This window comes from Octopus bimaculoides, chromosome 13 (assembly GCF_001194135.2).
Source record: "Octopus bimaculoides isolate UCB-OBI-ISO-001 chromosome 13, ASM119413v2, whole genome shotgun sequence".
Lineage (NCBI taxonomy): Eukaryota > Metazoa > Mollusca > Cephalopoda > Octopoda > Octopodidae > Octopus > Octopus bimaculoides.
In genome coordinates this window covers 199,404-214,013 of record NC_068993.1, presented here as the reverse complement: position 1 = coordinate 214,013, position 14,610 = coordinate 199,404, and the positions used below count along the sequence as shown (strand labels likewise).

Sequence of the window (14,610 nt, the reverse complement as noted above, 5' to 3'; positions counted from 1 at the left end):
TTCACTTTCACCTTCCTGGGGTTGACAGAATATCAGATAAGTCCTGGGCTTGATTTAATCAAACTATATCCTCCACCCATAACATGTGTGGCTTTGTACCAATATTAGATAATATTCGGTTGGGGTGAAATCCTGATACTACCTCTGTGGGGAAGCAAGTTAACTGCCCTAAACTGTATAAAGGTGCATGTGCACTGTCAGTGATGGCAGTGTGGTGTGTGTGTGTGTGTGTGTGTGTGTGTGTGTGTGTGTGTGTGCAGGCGCTTTGTGAAGAGTCAAAGAAGTTGTTGAGAAGAGATATTGTTTGTTATGTGCTGTTTCTGATTTATATTTGTATTGTTATAACCTTGTTACAAGTCCACGTTATAAAGTGGCAAATACAGGGAGTTCAAAGAAGGATATAACAGTGTTGACAAGACTTTCGAAGCTCATGGAGGGCATACTTAGTATGGAAGACTTATTAGCTTCCATGGTTCGGTTGCAATGGAAACTACAACAACAAGAGCTGCAACGGCAACTACAGCAGCAACAAGAACAACAGCAACAACAACAACAACAAAATCAACAGTTGTTGGAATTATTGCTGCAGTCAAAAAACACTTCAGCTTCACTCTCGGCAGACACGGTTGCTAATTCAATTGAAGAATTTACGTATAATCCAGAAGAAGGGATTAAAAGGAAGAGTGTAAAAGCTGGATGGATGAAAAGAAGGTACGTCTTCTTTTAAGGAAATTATCACCAGCAGAACCTGAAAAGTTTTGTAATTATATTTTGCTGAGAAAAACCATCTAAAATTTATTTCGAGGAAACGATTAAGCTATTATCTAAAATATTCAGTGAAAGATGTTCACTATTTAATATTCACTGGGATTGTCTAAATTTGAAATAGAAGATTTCATCACGTATGCTAGAATCATAAATAGAGAATGTGAACAATTTAAACTCGACAAATTAAGCCCAGACATGTTTAAATGTTTAATCTTCGTACAACACACACACAAATGTATGTGCATCTTTCCCTGATATATAGTGCTGACATTTCCAACATTGGTAAGGAAACAGGAAAACCAGTGCTTTTGAACAAAAATACCCTGTGTGGGTATTTGTTCTGCCTGAGTCATTCTCACCACCAAAAATACAAGGAACCAATGATTGCTCAGTTAGAAACCTGTAACTAATGGTACCATTGTTTACCAGATGTGATATAAAAATATAAAATTAAATTAAATTACAAATTAAAAGCAGTTCTTGTAATGTAAACATTATCAGTTGCACATACATAGTATATATGTGAAATTTGCTGTGGGACAATGTCCAGGGAAAGCTGTCGAAATGATGCTAAGAGTTAAAGAACACCTGAATATCACAAACCAGGTGAGACAACTCACCTTGGAATCACTGAGAATGGTAGATATCAATAAACAAAAACATATACACTATGTATGTGCAACCGATAATGTTTACATAAAAATTAAATTAAATAAATCTTACCATGGAGCTCTCTCAGTGAAAGAACTTTCTACAGAATAAACATCATCAGGAGAAAGAAACTTCCCACGTTCATCTCTTTCATTTTGATAAAACAGAAAATGAAACTAAAGTAAATACATATAGTTTAATAATAGTTGAGGCTAATTATCATTAATCTTTTTTTCAATAAGCAGCTATAATAAAATAAAACTTAAATATTACGTTGACATCCTCAAAGTTCTGAAGATATTATCTGCAGATAAGGATCCTCTTGCAGCACTTGATGGCTGCCCCGGAGTTGCAAGGTAGGATGCTGAAGGGCACACACCAGCTCCTTCATGCCCACTTGCTTCCCTGAAACAGAAAAGAAAATGAGAAACTGTGCATGTAGCACGAATGTGATGTGCATGTAGCATTAATGTGGTGTGCATGTAGTAAGCTAATATCTAGGTATTTCAGCAGAAGTGATAAGGCTGCATCCTCTGCTAAAGAGGATTGGCCTGCAAGAGCCTTGTGCCAGTGCCAAGCAAAAAGCAATCTAAGCTGGTGGCACATAAAAAGCACCCAGCACACATTGTTAAGTGGTTGGCATTAGGAAGAGTATCCAGCCATAGAAACCAAGGCAAATCAGACTTGAACCTGCTGTAGCTTTCTGGCTTGCCAGCTCTGGTCAAACCAACTAACTCATGCAAGCTAAATGACATGAAGAAGTCTGGCAGACATGAGGTTCGTTGCCAGCAAATTTTTCTGCTCTTAAAAAGGATTTTATCCTTTATAGACACTGTTCAGTATTTACGTGTTGCAAAAAAAAAAAAAATCTTTATATATATATATATATATATATATATATATATACACACACACATATATATATATATATATTCCCAAATATATACACAGCCCAAACATACTAATATGTGTCAACAAACTGTTACACAAATAAATACTAAAATTAAAACAAAAAATAGTTACAGGTACACTGAGACATAAATCATACAAACGAATATAATCATACGATACTAAAATGAAGGTATAACATCAAGTGTATATGTATACACACACAAATAAGCATACATATCCACATAATTACACTGGAAGTTAATCAAAGGGAAGGCAGTGATAAGGAATATACAGAGTAGCAATTCCTGATAAGGATATAAGCCTTCTTTATTTAGTATCTCTTGTTTTATTTATTTTTATTTTTAAATTTGTCGTTTGGAAGAGGGGAAAAGGGGGAAGGTAAATACAAAGGCTGATATCTCTCTCTCTCTCTCCAATCAACTTATTGTGATGATGAGAATTTCATCTAACTGGAATATTTTTGCATTTGAAACATTTCACTATTTTAATCAGAAAATTAAATATGCATGTATGGTTATGTGCATGTCCTTGTTTGGATAAAAATTGGTATTGCTGTGCCCTGTAACTTAGAAGTTTGCGAAATAGAGATTAAGTACCACATTGAAATACGTACTGAGATCAATAAAATGGATTAAACTCTTGAAATGCAGAGCTCCTGCTTGGGCTCAGTCCAAACCAATTAAAGGATGTAAAAAAATACCAGAAGGTAATAAACAAATTCTAAAACTAGATGGTTTTCCAATTCCCAGCCAAAACTATACTAAAATACTTACTGGACAGCTGATGGAACCTTGTCTGTGGATTTAACCAGAGTTGTTGATTCTGTGTAAAAAAAGGAAATAAAATAAATAAAATGGCTAATGTATTTTTACGTTTTTTACTGATGTTTTTACTGATGAAAACATAAGTAGTCATCAAACAGAATCAAAAGAATAATTAATTGAATACACTGACCTTCAGCAACAGTTTCCTTATCTGCAAGCTAGAAATAAAGAAAATGTACAGTTAAGAAATTGTTTAAAATTAAACAAAAGAATCAGGCATAAAATTTGCAAATATAAAAATATTCTTCTTACACCTCTTTTTCTGGAATTATTATCAGGATTTCTGTCAGAAATTCTTTCTAAGTTGTTCTCATACTAATTCTTGGCTTTCAAAATTGTTTTCTACCCTCAAAAACAAGAATCACAGATTCCTAAACCCCTTGTAGATTATTTAAAAAAAATATAGTAAAAATTTGATTTAGATATGAATTCACAATGGAAATGGTTTCAAATTTAGACACAAGGCCAGCACTTTTAAGGGAAGGGATCAGTTGATTACATCATCTCCAGTACTCAACTGGTGCTCATTTTATCAACCCCAAAAGGATGAAAAGCATAGTTGGCCCCAACGGAATTTGAATTCAAAATATAAAAAGCTGGAAGAAACACTGCTAAGTATTTCGTTCAATAGAGTAGCAATTCAGCCAGTTCGCCACTTTCATTCCATTTTGCTTTCATGTGTTGTTGGAATCCCCTTCTGCTGGGTTTGCCCCTGATCCAGCATTTAATTACCATTCGGTTTGTCTCATCCTACCTTCTTCTCTGCCCCTGGCTTTGTGTACAAGCAGTCTCTGGAGGATGGCCAGGCCTGCACTGCTCAACCACAGTCCACCTGCCAGGCAAAAGGCTTCCACCTTTGCTTCCAGCCTCATTAACACCATTATTTCCTACATTTGTATTAGACATCTTCACTCAACATTGAGGTTTGTGTTTTAAGGTTAGCCACCAACCAGTATTTTTATCAAGACACCATTTCTAATAAGACTGGCAACCAAAACTGCAGAGCTCTTACTACCCATAAGTCGAGCCTGTTCCCTTCACATTTCTGTGTGTCATCCCACGCATGGAACCGTTGGACACTGACATGTTGTCACCACTGTTACTAAGGAGTCCTATCTGCCCCAGTTTTAAATCAGTGTTCCTTCTCCTAGACAGACTGCCAACCAAGGCTCACGGGTTCTACCTACCCATTTTCAGAATGGCCATTGACTCTTCTGAGTTCCTTTACCCTTTGCCAGGTTAGAGATGATTTTGAAAATGAGAATATCTGAAATAAACTCGACTGCTCTGGTAAGCTGGGGAGCTATATTAGGTTCCACTCCAATTTGGCATGGTTTTTATGGCTGGATGTCCTTCCTAACATCAACCACTCCAAGAGTGTTGCATGTGCTTATTCTGGTGTTTGGAAACTTAACTTAATGATATGTTTTAAATAAAATTATAGTGGAAGGTTTTTATTTCAATATGAATGATTTTAAAGAGTGAAGGTTTTGTATGGTAGACCTGAGAGCTATGCTCAGTTGGTATGGTGATAAAAGATTAGCTAAAAGAGTAAACAGATAAAGAGGTTTAGCTAAATAGCAAATCAAGAGAAATATAAAAAAATGCAATAAATGATAATGCTGATAGGAAAATTAACTAAAATTCTTACACTTTCTGACATTACTAATTGAGATGAGCTTCCACCAACTGAAAGACCAGATGTAATGCTTTCTCTGAAATATATAAAAGAATTCATTTTATTTACATTTCTATCAAAATATAAACACTAGGTCAATACTTATTGCTTTGCTGACTGTAAGATAGTAAAGTTTTAAGTTTAACTTGTCCATTTAAAATGCTGCTTTTAATATTAAATTTATTCAAAGAGTCTTTGAAAGCATTATAAAATTATTAACTTTATTTTGATCATCAGAAAAAATAGATGATATAGTGTTTTTAACTGAACACTTAATAGGTAATCTTTTAATATTCTTCAGCTAAAAATGAGGTCAGAAAGGGTCAAGTGGTGGAGACATCGTTTCAGCCTAGCTAAAGGCGTCTGGGACATATCTAACTGCTGTCAGAAGAAAACCGTTGTTCCACCGCGGGAAAAGTTCTGACGCAGTGTTAATTCAAATTTGTGGCATAGTGGATCGAATCCACTTCACGCCTGCAAGATATGTCCCAGACGTCTTTAGCTAGGCCGAAACCCTTCCGTTTCGTTCAATCTATAACCGTTACATATATATATATATATATATATATATATATATACACATGTATATTCTTTCGTTCTTTTACTTGTTTCAGTCATTTGATCGTTGCCATTATGAAGTACTACCTTAAAGTGTGTGTATGTATGTGAAGGGCATCCAGCTCAGGTAGGCCATTTACAAGCCAAAATGAGGAGTTGATTGAGAAGGTTTGGCAAATAATCATGGAAAGCTGTTGTGTAACAATCCAAGAAATTACTCATGAAGTGGGAATAAATGCAAAATCAGTGCATTCCAATTTAACTGGGGATTTGTGCATGCAGAGAGTGCGTAGGTAAAATTTGTCCCCAAGGTGCTGGCAGAGCAGCAAAAACAGGGAAATCACTCAGGACAAGATGGACTGTGCAAACCACATGCCAGACTTCATGAAGACCATCATCATTGATGATGAAACATAGGTTTAGGGTCTCTTGCTCAATGTGTTTGGTCATCTTACGTGTAAACGAAAATCCAACAAGCATGCACTTACATCTGTACTCAAAGGCATAACAGCTGGGAATTGACAGAGCCTGCCAGCATGAAAGTTTTCATGCATGCACAAGAAGGGTGGCACCGTCTCCCACTCAAAGGATTTTGCCTACACAGCACTAGTTTTGGCAGGAGAATATACTTTTGGAACATACCTTGTAGACACACATACACAGAATACTCCCAGTTACAGTTTATTACATCCAAATAAATCCTAAACATACTGCTATTTTAGATATTTATCTCGTCTGTTTCTCTTCATCCTACAAAACAATCTTCAGCGAAACCTTACTTTCAAACAAAATCATAGAAAGATGGAACTGTAACTTACACAACATTCTGCCCTTCCTTGTGGCCCTCTTTTGGTGATACGTGGCTAAAAGTTGGAGTAAACTGCTGCGATTGATCAATTTTTCTATAATGTAAAACATCTGAAGCTTGTGATTGTTGGTAGAGAGGAAACATTAATCTCTTAACATGCTTTGCAGTTATATTAAGTTTCGGTGGTGATAATGTCCAGAAATACAGGTCATCATTGAGCATTGTTGGGACTTCGTTTCCTTCAATTGTGATCTGAAGCTCAGAAAGCTGAAATATATTAATATGTAAAAAGATAGGGTTGATGAGTAAGTAGAGACAAACATAGGATAGATGGTTGGGTAAGTAGATAGGTAGGAAAGAAAGTAGGTGGATAGGGTGTAGACAAATAGAAAGATAGCTAAGTACAATGGTATATGTGTGTGTGTGTGTGTGTGTGTGTGTGTGTGTGTGTGTGTGTGTGTGTGTGGATGGTATATAAATCTTTAGTTAAATATATTCAATGAGGATATTGTATACTGAATTTACAGTGAGTGCTCTTTCGTATCAAAGTATTAATACTATTAAAGTATTTATACATTTAATATGAGTGATTATATATATTATATTGTGAAATAATATCAGGAAATTAAAATCAGAAAAATTCTTCAGAAAGATATATTTTTATTTGTATAACTGGAAGATGCCAATTTAAATTTTAAAATTTAATGTAACTGTAAATGTCCATTTATTATAGATTAGATGTGCAAGGTTTTTAATTCTAAGAATACCTATTCAACATTCATTTGATGTATAATTTATGTCATGTAAATGTGCGTATATACTCAAATAATTCTAATTAATTTATTTATCAATCTATACCGATGCCTTGCGTTCTCTGAACATTCACAATTCCCACAAACTCTTGGATAATATGCAATGTTACGACATTGGTTATTCTACAAAGAATATTCCAACACTGTCCAATGAGGTCTATACAAAAATGCTGCTAGAGAAAATGGTAGACCTCTTCTGGTGCATGAGATGCAAGGTGTATTTCTTTGAACAAGGCATGCCAACATGTACAGGATCAGATGTAGTAGGTTTCCACCCAGGAGCAAAGAGCTTGAAACCTTTGAAGCAGACCTATTGGGCATCATCCCCAAGCGAAGACTCCGTAAGTTTTCTTCCTTTTTTCAACACAAACTCTGTGCAGACATATAACAAATAAAAATCTCTGACAAGTCCTTACTCTTCTTGGATAAGACTAAAAGCAAATATAAAATAGAGACACACCTGATAGCCTTTTAGACAATTACACAGAAACACAGGCATGCTTCCCCAAACACATACAACAACATTAACAGTAAAACCCAAAAGATGGCAATTAGCTTCATCACACTCAAGGACTACGAGCTAAACTTTGCCTCTCACCCCAAATGCCACCTGATCAATTTAGCCAAACCCCCTACTGTGAAATGTGCTGTGTGTGAGTGGATGTAAGTATGTGGTTGTACATGTGTGTATGTGTGATTGTTTTGAAATACTGACAGGTAAACTGATGATGCCTGGCTGGGTGCAGATAATTTGCCAGATGAGGATGGTGGTGGCAGAGTGTAAAGAATAGGTGAGATGGAAAAGATGACAAGTTCTTCAGATAAAGAATAATTATAATAATTCTTTATTTGAAGACTTTCTAATAGGAAATTCTTCACATGTCTATCTAACATGTAAATCTTTGTGATTCCTATTAGCAAATGAAACATGTGTAATGGAGAATAAATAATACCAAAAGATCTCCATTTTCCCCGTTTTGTTATAAATTAACTCTGCAGATAACTTTTCCATTATTCTCAATTTTAATATGTATTTTGACTCGTATATAGCACCAACTATAAATACACATCAATTGTAATATTGGAATAAGCAGATGTACTTCAAGAGGAAACAGCTGGGATTTACCCTAACTTTATACACACACACACACACATTTCTTATCTTACTTTATAAATCAGTTTCAAGCAGGGTGTTCCACAAAAAAAGCCAGCTTCAAACATGTCCAGCTTTACATAAAGGATTTCAGTTTACTTACTAGCTTTTCAGCATTAGACTCCAGTTCATTTAAATCCTTTTTGAAATCACAATCCATCATTATGTTGGCAGTGAATGTAGTTTGGCCATCATCATCATCTGGCAAACGGTTTGTTGTTATACTTTCCTGATAAGTTATAAAGAATTTTCTTATTGAAAAATAGAATATTCTTTCAATGAATGTACAAAGATAAAAACTTGAGAATTCATGGAATTTAACAATTTCTTAATTTATATGCTTATTAATTATTTGAAAGCATTTTTAGACAGCAAATGGTATTTCTGTGAAAATACAAAGTTATTTTAGAATTACTATTTGGTAAGAAATTCATTTTAAAGACTATTTACAGGTGTCCACAACTTTTTTCTCCAAGTAGGATCTAATTCAAATATTGTCAATGAAGGAAGGTTTTTAATCGAAATAGAGAAATGAAATTTATTTTCTGTAAAAAGACGAGTTTCTGTAGGAAAAGTTGAACACCACCACCTGACACTGTGTCAATATTGAGAATTTTGTCAAACTATCTGTGTCAATAATCTGATGTCATAAGAATTTAGAAACTTCAAGACAATATGAATTCATTTTTTGGAATGATGGATCTTGAAGCAGATAAAGCTATAAATAAAAGTGTGCAAATATTGGGTTAAGAAAACCACTTGGATAGAAATCTTGATCTGCTTTGAGCTTCTCCATTTCAAAATAGATTTATTTCATATTCTCTTGAAGATTCTAAAATGGAAAAAGAAATTCAAAGGAGTGAATGGTAGAACATCTGTCATGTCTACAGAAAATTTGGATTTGAGTGCCACAAGTAGCTTCAGACTTCTTCTATACAAAGACACTATTATTAATGTTACCTGCTTTGAGTTTCACTGTTCCAAAGATATATATTATATTATATATTAATTTAGTGTGATTTAGATAAAAATTGCACAACAAATTACCAGTATTTAGAACTATGTCTCTATTCACGTATATTCTGAAGGAAAACTGTGAGAAGGACTTGGACAAAAATGTCCAAGTTTGATATGGTTGGACTCTATAGTTTGTTCATAAAATATTTAGTTACTTCACCATGAATGCATTTCAATAACAATGAAATAAATAGCCACTTAACACAAGGAAAACTTTATAAGCAGATTGTTTTGTCAAATTTTCAGAGATTGTGTAATTCTTGTTAGTAACCTTTAGTATTGATTCTGGAATGCTGAGTTGATACTGTAATATTGTTGGCAGTCTAGTATGAATACTAAAGGTTACTAATGAGAGTTATATAATTTGAAGATTTTGACAAAGCAATCTGCTTAGGTTTTCCTTATATAATTTATTTTCTTCTCATTATTAATGAAACATGCTTAAGATACAGAACTAAATATGTTATAAACTAGTTTTGTTTTGCTTTATATATGATAAGAAGTTTTTTGAAAGTAAATAAAAAATATTGTATTAGCTAATCATGATTACAAGGAAATTTTCAACAAGTTTTTCTTAAAGTTTCAAGCAATTAAATGGGTCTTTAAATGAACAGCAAAAAGCTAAAGAGAGACTGACTTAGTTGGCAATAATTAATGTGTTCTCATGTACATGAAAACATACTTATCAACAATGCATGTAAATGGTGCTTCAACAGAGTATGTATAGAGTGAATTGACAAGGCTTGTATATGGTGCATCAACAGTACAATTTTTCTAGTGAGCAATTAATTTCATAGAGAAATATTAGTAAACTAAAAAGCAAAAACATTTATATATATTGGTCCAGTTTAAATAAACCCTAATAGAACAGTAATTTATGAGTAAATTTAGTATAAAAACAAATACTTTACTCTGCATGACTTGATAGGAAAATGTGTTTGGTATTTGCTTGGTGTATGATATTTCCAGGTGGCTTTTGTAAAAGGAGATGGAATTTGAAATTCATTGGTTGCCCCACAAAAATTATGGTGGGTAATCTTACAGAATTGCTTTATTTTTGTTGACTTTAAAGCTATTTCTTCTTTCATTTTCTTCAATGCCTGTGGTTCACTCTTTTCCAATGATGCAGAAACTTTCTCCTCCTTCTCAGGTATTTTTGGCGTTACTTTCACAAATGCATCTTTCAAATTGAGAATGTCTTCCTTGGTCACAGAGATAGGAGTTGATATTGTCTTTAATATCTGTTTATAGAATTTCATAACAGTTAATATCAATTATTTAATTAAAATTCAACTGAATTTAATTTAAAGAAATTGATAAAAGAAATAAATAAACCCTACTAGTAAACCATCACTTTATTAAATGTCTTGTGTGAATATATTGTTTCTGTGTCTTGAATTTTTGTTTTTACATATTAACAGTGGTTGGAGAGGTCTGCAGACTATTATATAACCATTTACCTGTGAAGCAAAATTTGACCATAGCATGGCCTTCCTTGGTCAATTTCTTCCATAGATTTCATTACCATGTCATCATGTAAATATAATTTCAATAGTTTTGTCTTCCTCGTTGTTGCTTTAAGATAACCTTAGTTCATGCATTTCCTTAACCGCAACATATTTATTCATTTATTAAAGTTTATCACACAGTCACTTATTTCTCTAATTTTGTCTTAGATTAGCTGACCGAAAACTCTCAGATTTTTCAATTCTATTTTACTATTTATCAACATTTGCTGTCTCGTTAAATTATGCTACACAAATCCCAAAAGAATATTTTTCTTCCTCGTGGTCTGACCATTACCCCCCTCTCTTTCTCTGCCTCACTCTATCTCTCTCTTTCAATTACCACTCACTTTGCCACATATATATATATATATATATATAGATTCAAGGCTTGAATATGGTACTTATGCGAAGGCACCCGAATATCACATCCCAAAAGGATGGGTGATTAAAATCAAATAATAAGCAACACGGATTTCAAAAGTGATTGCAGTACGCACGTTTCATGCTACTTCAATTTATTTAAGTAATGTGAGCATTACCTTAAATGCAATATGAAGAGCAATCTTCAGCTGCACGAAAAAATGTAGAAAAAAAGACATATTACAAATGTGGCAACATATTAAAACCAAGTGGGAGAGAGCAGAGGAAGAATATATAAGTCCATCTTGACATAGCAGGGTCTATCAGATGGACTTATATATTCTTCCTCTGCTCTCTCCCACTTGGTTTTAATATGTAGCCACATTTGTAATGTCTTTTTTTCTACATTTTTTCGTGCAGCTGAAGATTGCTCTTCATATTGCATTTAAGGTAATGCTCACATTACTTAAATAAATTGAAGTAGCATGAAACGTGCGTACTGCAATCACTTTTGAAATCCGTGTTGCTTATTATTTGATTATATATATATATATATATATATATATATATATGTGTGTGTGTGTGTGTGCGTGTGTGTGTGCTCTAATACTAGATTACTCTCTGTTGTCAATATACTGTGAAAGCGTTATACACACACTTACTTGTTGGTGAATAGTCATGCTTCCTTCTTGATCATTAGTCTCTGAAAAAAAAAAGGGAACAATGGTACAAAAAATAGCCAAAGTCTACTACTACTACTACTACTACTACTACTACTGCCACTGCTGCTGATAATAACACAGGCACTACTGAATGCATATGTGGTGGAAAAAAATGTAAACTACCTGATTGTATTTTACCTCTAGGGAATTGTAAGTGACAGTATACATATACATACATTAGCAAGAAAATAGTCACCAACCAACCCTACACCTATTTAACCTAGCAGTATGATTTATAATTCCTTGTCTTTACACCAACTTTTGTAGCATTTATTTTAACATTTACTTTATTTTATCCTGTTATGTTCACCATTCTTTTTATTTCTATTATAAAAATCTCAACGGTGGTATGATTTTACAAACTCAACTAATGTTGGTATGGCAATGGTTATTTCCCCTTACACATACATGTGAAAAACTACACTGACAATGTCTCATTTCGGTCTGATCTTTCATACTTTCATCAGTTAATAATGGAAGGTGTCTTTTTATGATTTGAATTCCAGTTGAAAAATTGTTGGGTTTTTCTCAATGTGAAAAACCTTGTCTCACACATGCAAATCCCTCAGTTTTTCATATACACCTTCCACTTCAGAGGCAGAACTACGATTTACCCTTTATTACAAATAAAATTATTCTTCATTGCCAATAACAACAATTTTGGTTATTATTATTATTACTATCAATTTCACCATCCAGGGATTTCAATACATCTTTCAAACCTTAAAATTTTCATTTACCCGTTTTTATAGTGTGACTTTTTAACATCAATCCATGGGATTAATAACTCTTTTTTCCTCCTGTCTTTGCATTACATCTTCACCTAACTTTATATTCCACTAAAATTTTGTTCCATCTTCATACTATTGCCAAATGAACCTAGTCTATGTACCTCTAGCCATGTTACTTCCAGCTAGTATACCTGCAGAGACGTCAATATTGTTTAGTGGCAATAATCAGCACAAGACCAACTTTCTGACCAGTTATACACCCATAACTTGTAACATTGTTTGACTGTGAAAATATAACTCTGCTCTGTGACTTATATTGACTGTGCTTTTGTTCCTGATTTATGGATAACATCTGACAGCACACACACACACACACACACGTATGTGAAGTGTGCATGCGAGTGTGAGTTCTTGTCTTGGCCTCATCTGATAAACAAGCATCAGCATCATGCAAGTGGACTCATTCACTTTCAATCTTCCATGAAAATATGTCCAGCTAAGAGGAAATACTAATTTCGTTAGAAACACATGAAGGTTGGCAACAGGAAGGGCACCTGTCATGCAAGCATGGGAGAGTGGCTCTTAAAACAATGATAATGATGGTAATGTATGCTAGGCTTCCATACTTTCCATCAACTAAATTTAACTAATAAATTTATAAAGTTTTAACAAATTAAATAAAATAGATTGAAACAAACTTAACGAATCCAACTTAGGGAATAGGTCAGATGATTTGTCTTTCTGATTTAAAGCATCTTGATTATCTGCATTTTGAATATCAGGATCTGAAAATCTAACAGAAAAATTTATTCATAGAAAATTTTATATATATTTCCATCAAACAACATACACAAGTTAACCAAAAGTGAATAATTAGTATGAAATAAATTGTCACATATTCGAAAGCCATATTCTGTTTACTCAATGAAATACGAAAAATAAAACACTTTATCCTAATTTTGTGAAATAACCTTTCTTTTATTCTACAACATTTATTGTTAATAATTCTTCTTGTTTCAAATACTCTACACCCTTCTGGGAAGAAAATAACAACATTGAAAACTTAGATGAACTTCTAAGATTGTGTTTGAATAAAATTACTGTATACATTCATATTGTAATTAATATTGTGGATTGTTAGGTATTTAGAACACACACTCACGCCCATAAATATAGATAGGTAAGAAAATAAATATTTTACATCAAACCCTTAAATATAAATAATTTAAGAAGACCAATAGTTTTTTGTCCCTTTGTATATTGATAATTTAGGTGCTGTAATGTTAATAATAATTTAGCAATGGATGTATGATGCTTAATACAAGCAGTGATTGAGTGGAAGAAGACAAGATTTATGAATTCACATAAAATGTTTTTTTTAGATTTGTGTTAATGGAGTCAGGGCAGGTTTGAAGTGTCAAGGTTAAATATGGGCTGACACTTGGCTCTGGAAGAATAAAGGGTGGTATGCTTACATAGGGGTAGATATTGTGGGAGGTAATGGCAAGTAGGTAGGAAGAGTGTGAGGAACAAAACTAAACCTTGTGACACAGTAGAATTATCAAAGAGTTGGGTGAAGGAGTTCCATTAAGACATATGCCATGGTAGGAAGCTTTTAAAAGAGACGGATGAAACCTGAATATAGGAATTTTAACCAGCAGGTTCATGTGTGAAACATAGTTGAAGCTTCTACGAAATTTTTTGATGGCAACACTTCTTACTAAAAGACTAACATAATGCTTCATATTTCTGCACTGCTTGGCCTAGGAATTGAAACCGTGATCTTGTGATTATGAGTGCAACACCCTAACCACTAGGCCATGCACCCCCCCCCCCATACAATGATGATGATGCAGTAAATTATAATGATAATGATGATGACACTTACTGCCAAGTATCCTTTAGCTTTACTAATCCTGGAGATCCTGAAAGGGAAGAAAAGATAATCATAAAGTTTAACAGCAGAGAGGGGGGAGGGATAGAGAGAGAAAGGGCGAGAGAGAGAGAGGGGGACGGAGGATTAGAATCTCTTTCTTAAAAACATCTTTTATTGAACAGTGGAATAGAAGGTGTTAGACTGTGCCAGTGGAGCGCTAAGAGCACCGTCC

At 33.8% G+C, this 14,610-nt stretch overlaps 1 protein-coding gene across 1 annotated transcript in view; it reads right to left on the bottom strand.

Moving 5' to 3' along the window:
- Nucleotides 1-14,610, bottom strand: part of LOC106882836 (uncharacterized) — a 55,259-nt gene that overhangs the window by 34,540 nt on the left and 6,109 nt on the right. The window contains exons 6-16 of the mRNA XM_052972562.1: nucleotides 14,391-14,427; nucleotides 13,201-13,295; nucleotides 11,712-11,752; nucleotides 10,093-10,422; nucleotides 8,268-8,393; nucleotides 6,210-6,466; nucleotides 4,807-4,870; nucleotides 3,286-3,313; nucleotides 3,105-3,153; nucleotides 1,693-1,824; nucleotides 1,492-1,566 (exon numbers count right to left, since the gene is read on the bottom strand). Of these exons, the coding sequence (XP_052828522.1) occupies nucleotides 1,492-1,566; nucleotides 1,693-1,824; nucleotides 3,105-3,153; nucleotides 3,286-3,313; nucleotides 4,807-4,870; nucleotides 6,210-6,466; nucleotides 8,268-8,393; nucleotides 10,093-10,422; nucleotides 11,712-11,752; nucleotides 13,201-13,295; nucleotides 14,391-14,427 (1,234 nt within the window). The remainder of the gene's footprint in view (nucleotides 1-1,491; nucleotides 1,567-1,692; nucleotides 1,825-3,104; nucleotides 3,154-3,285; nucleotides 3,314-4,806; nucleotides 4,871-6,209; nucleotides 6,467-8,267; nucleotides 8,394-10,092; nucleotides 10,423-11,711; nucleotides 11,753-13,200; nucleotides 13,296-14,390; nucleotides 14,428-14,610) is intronic.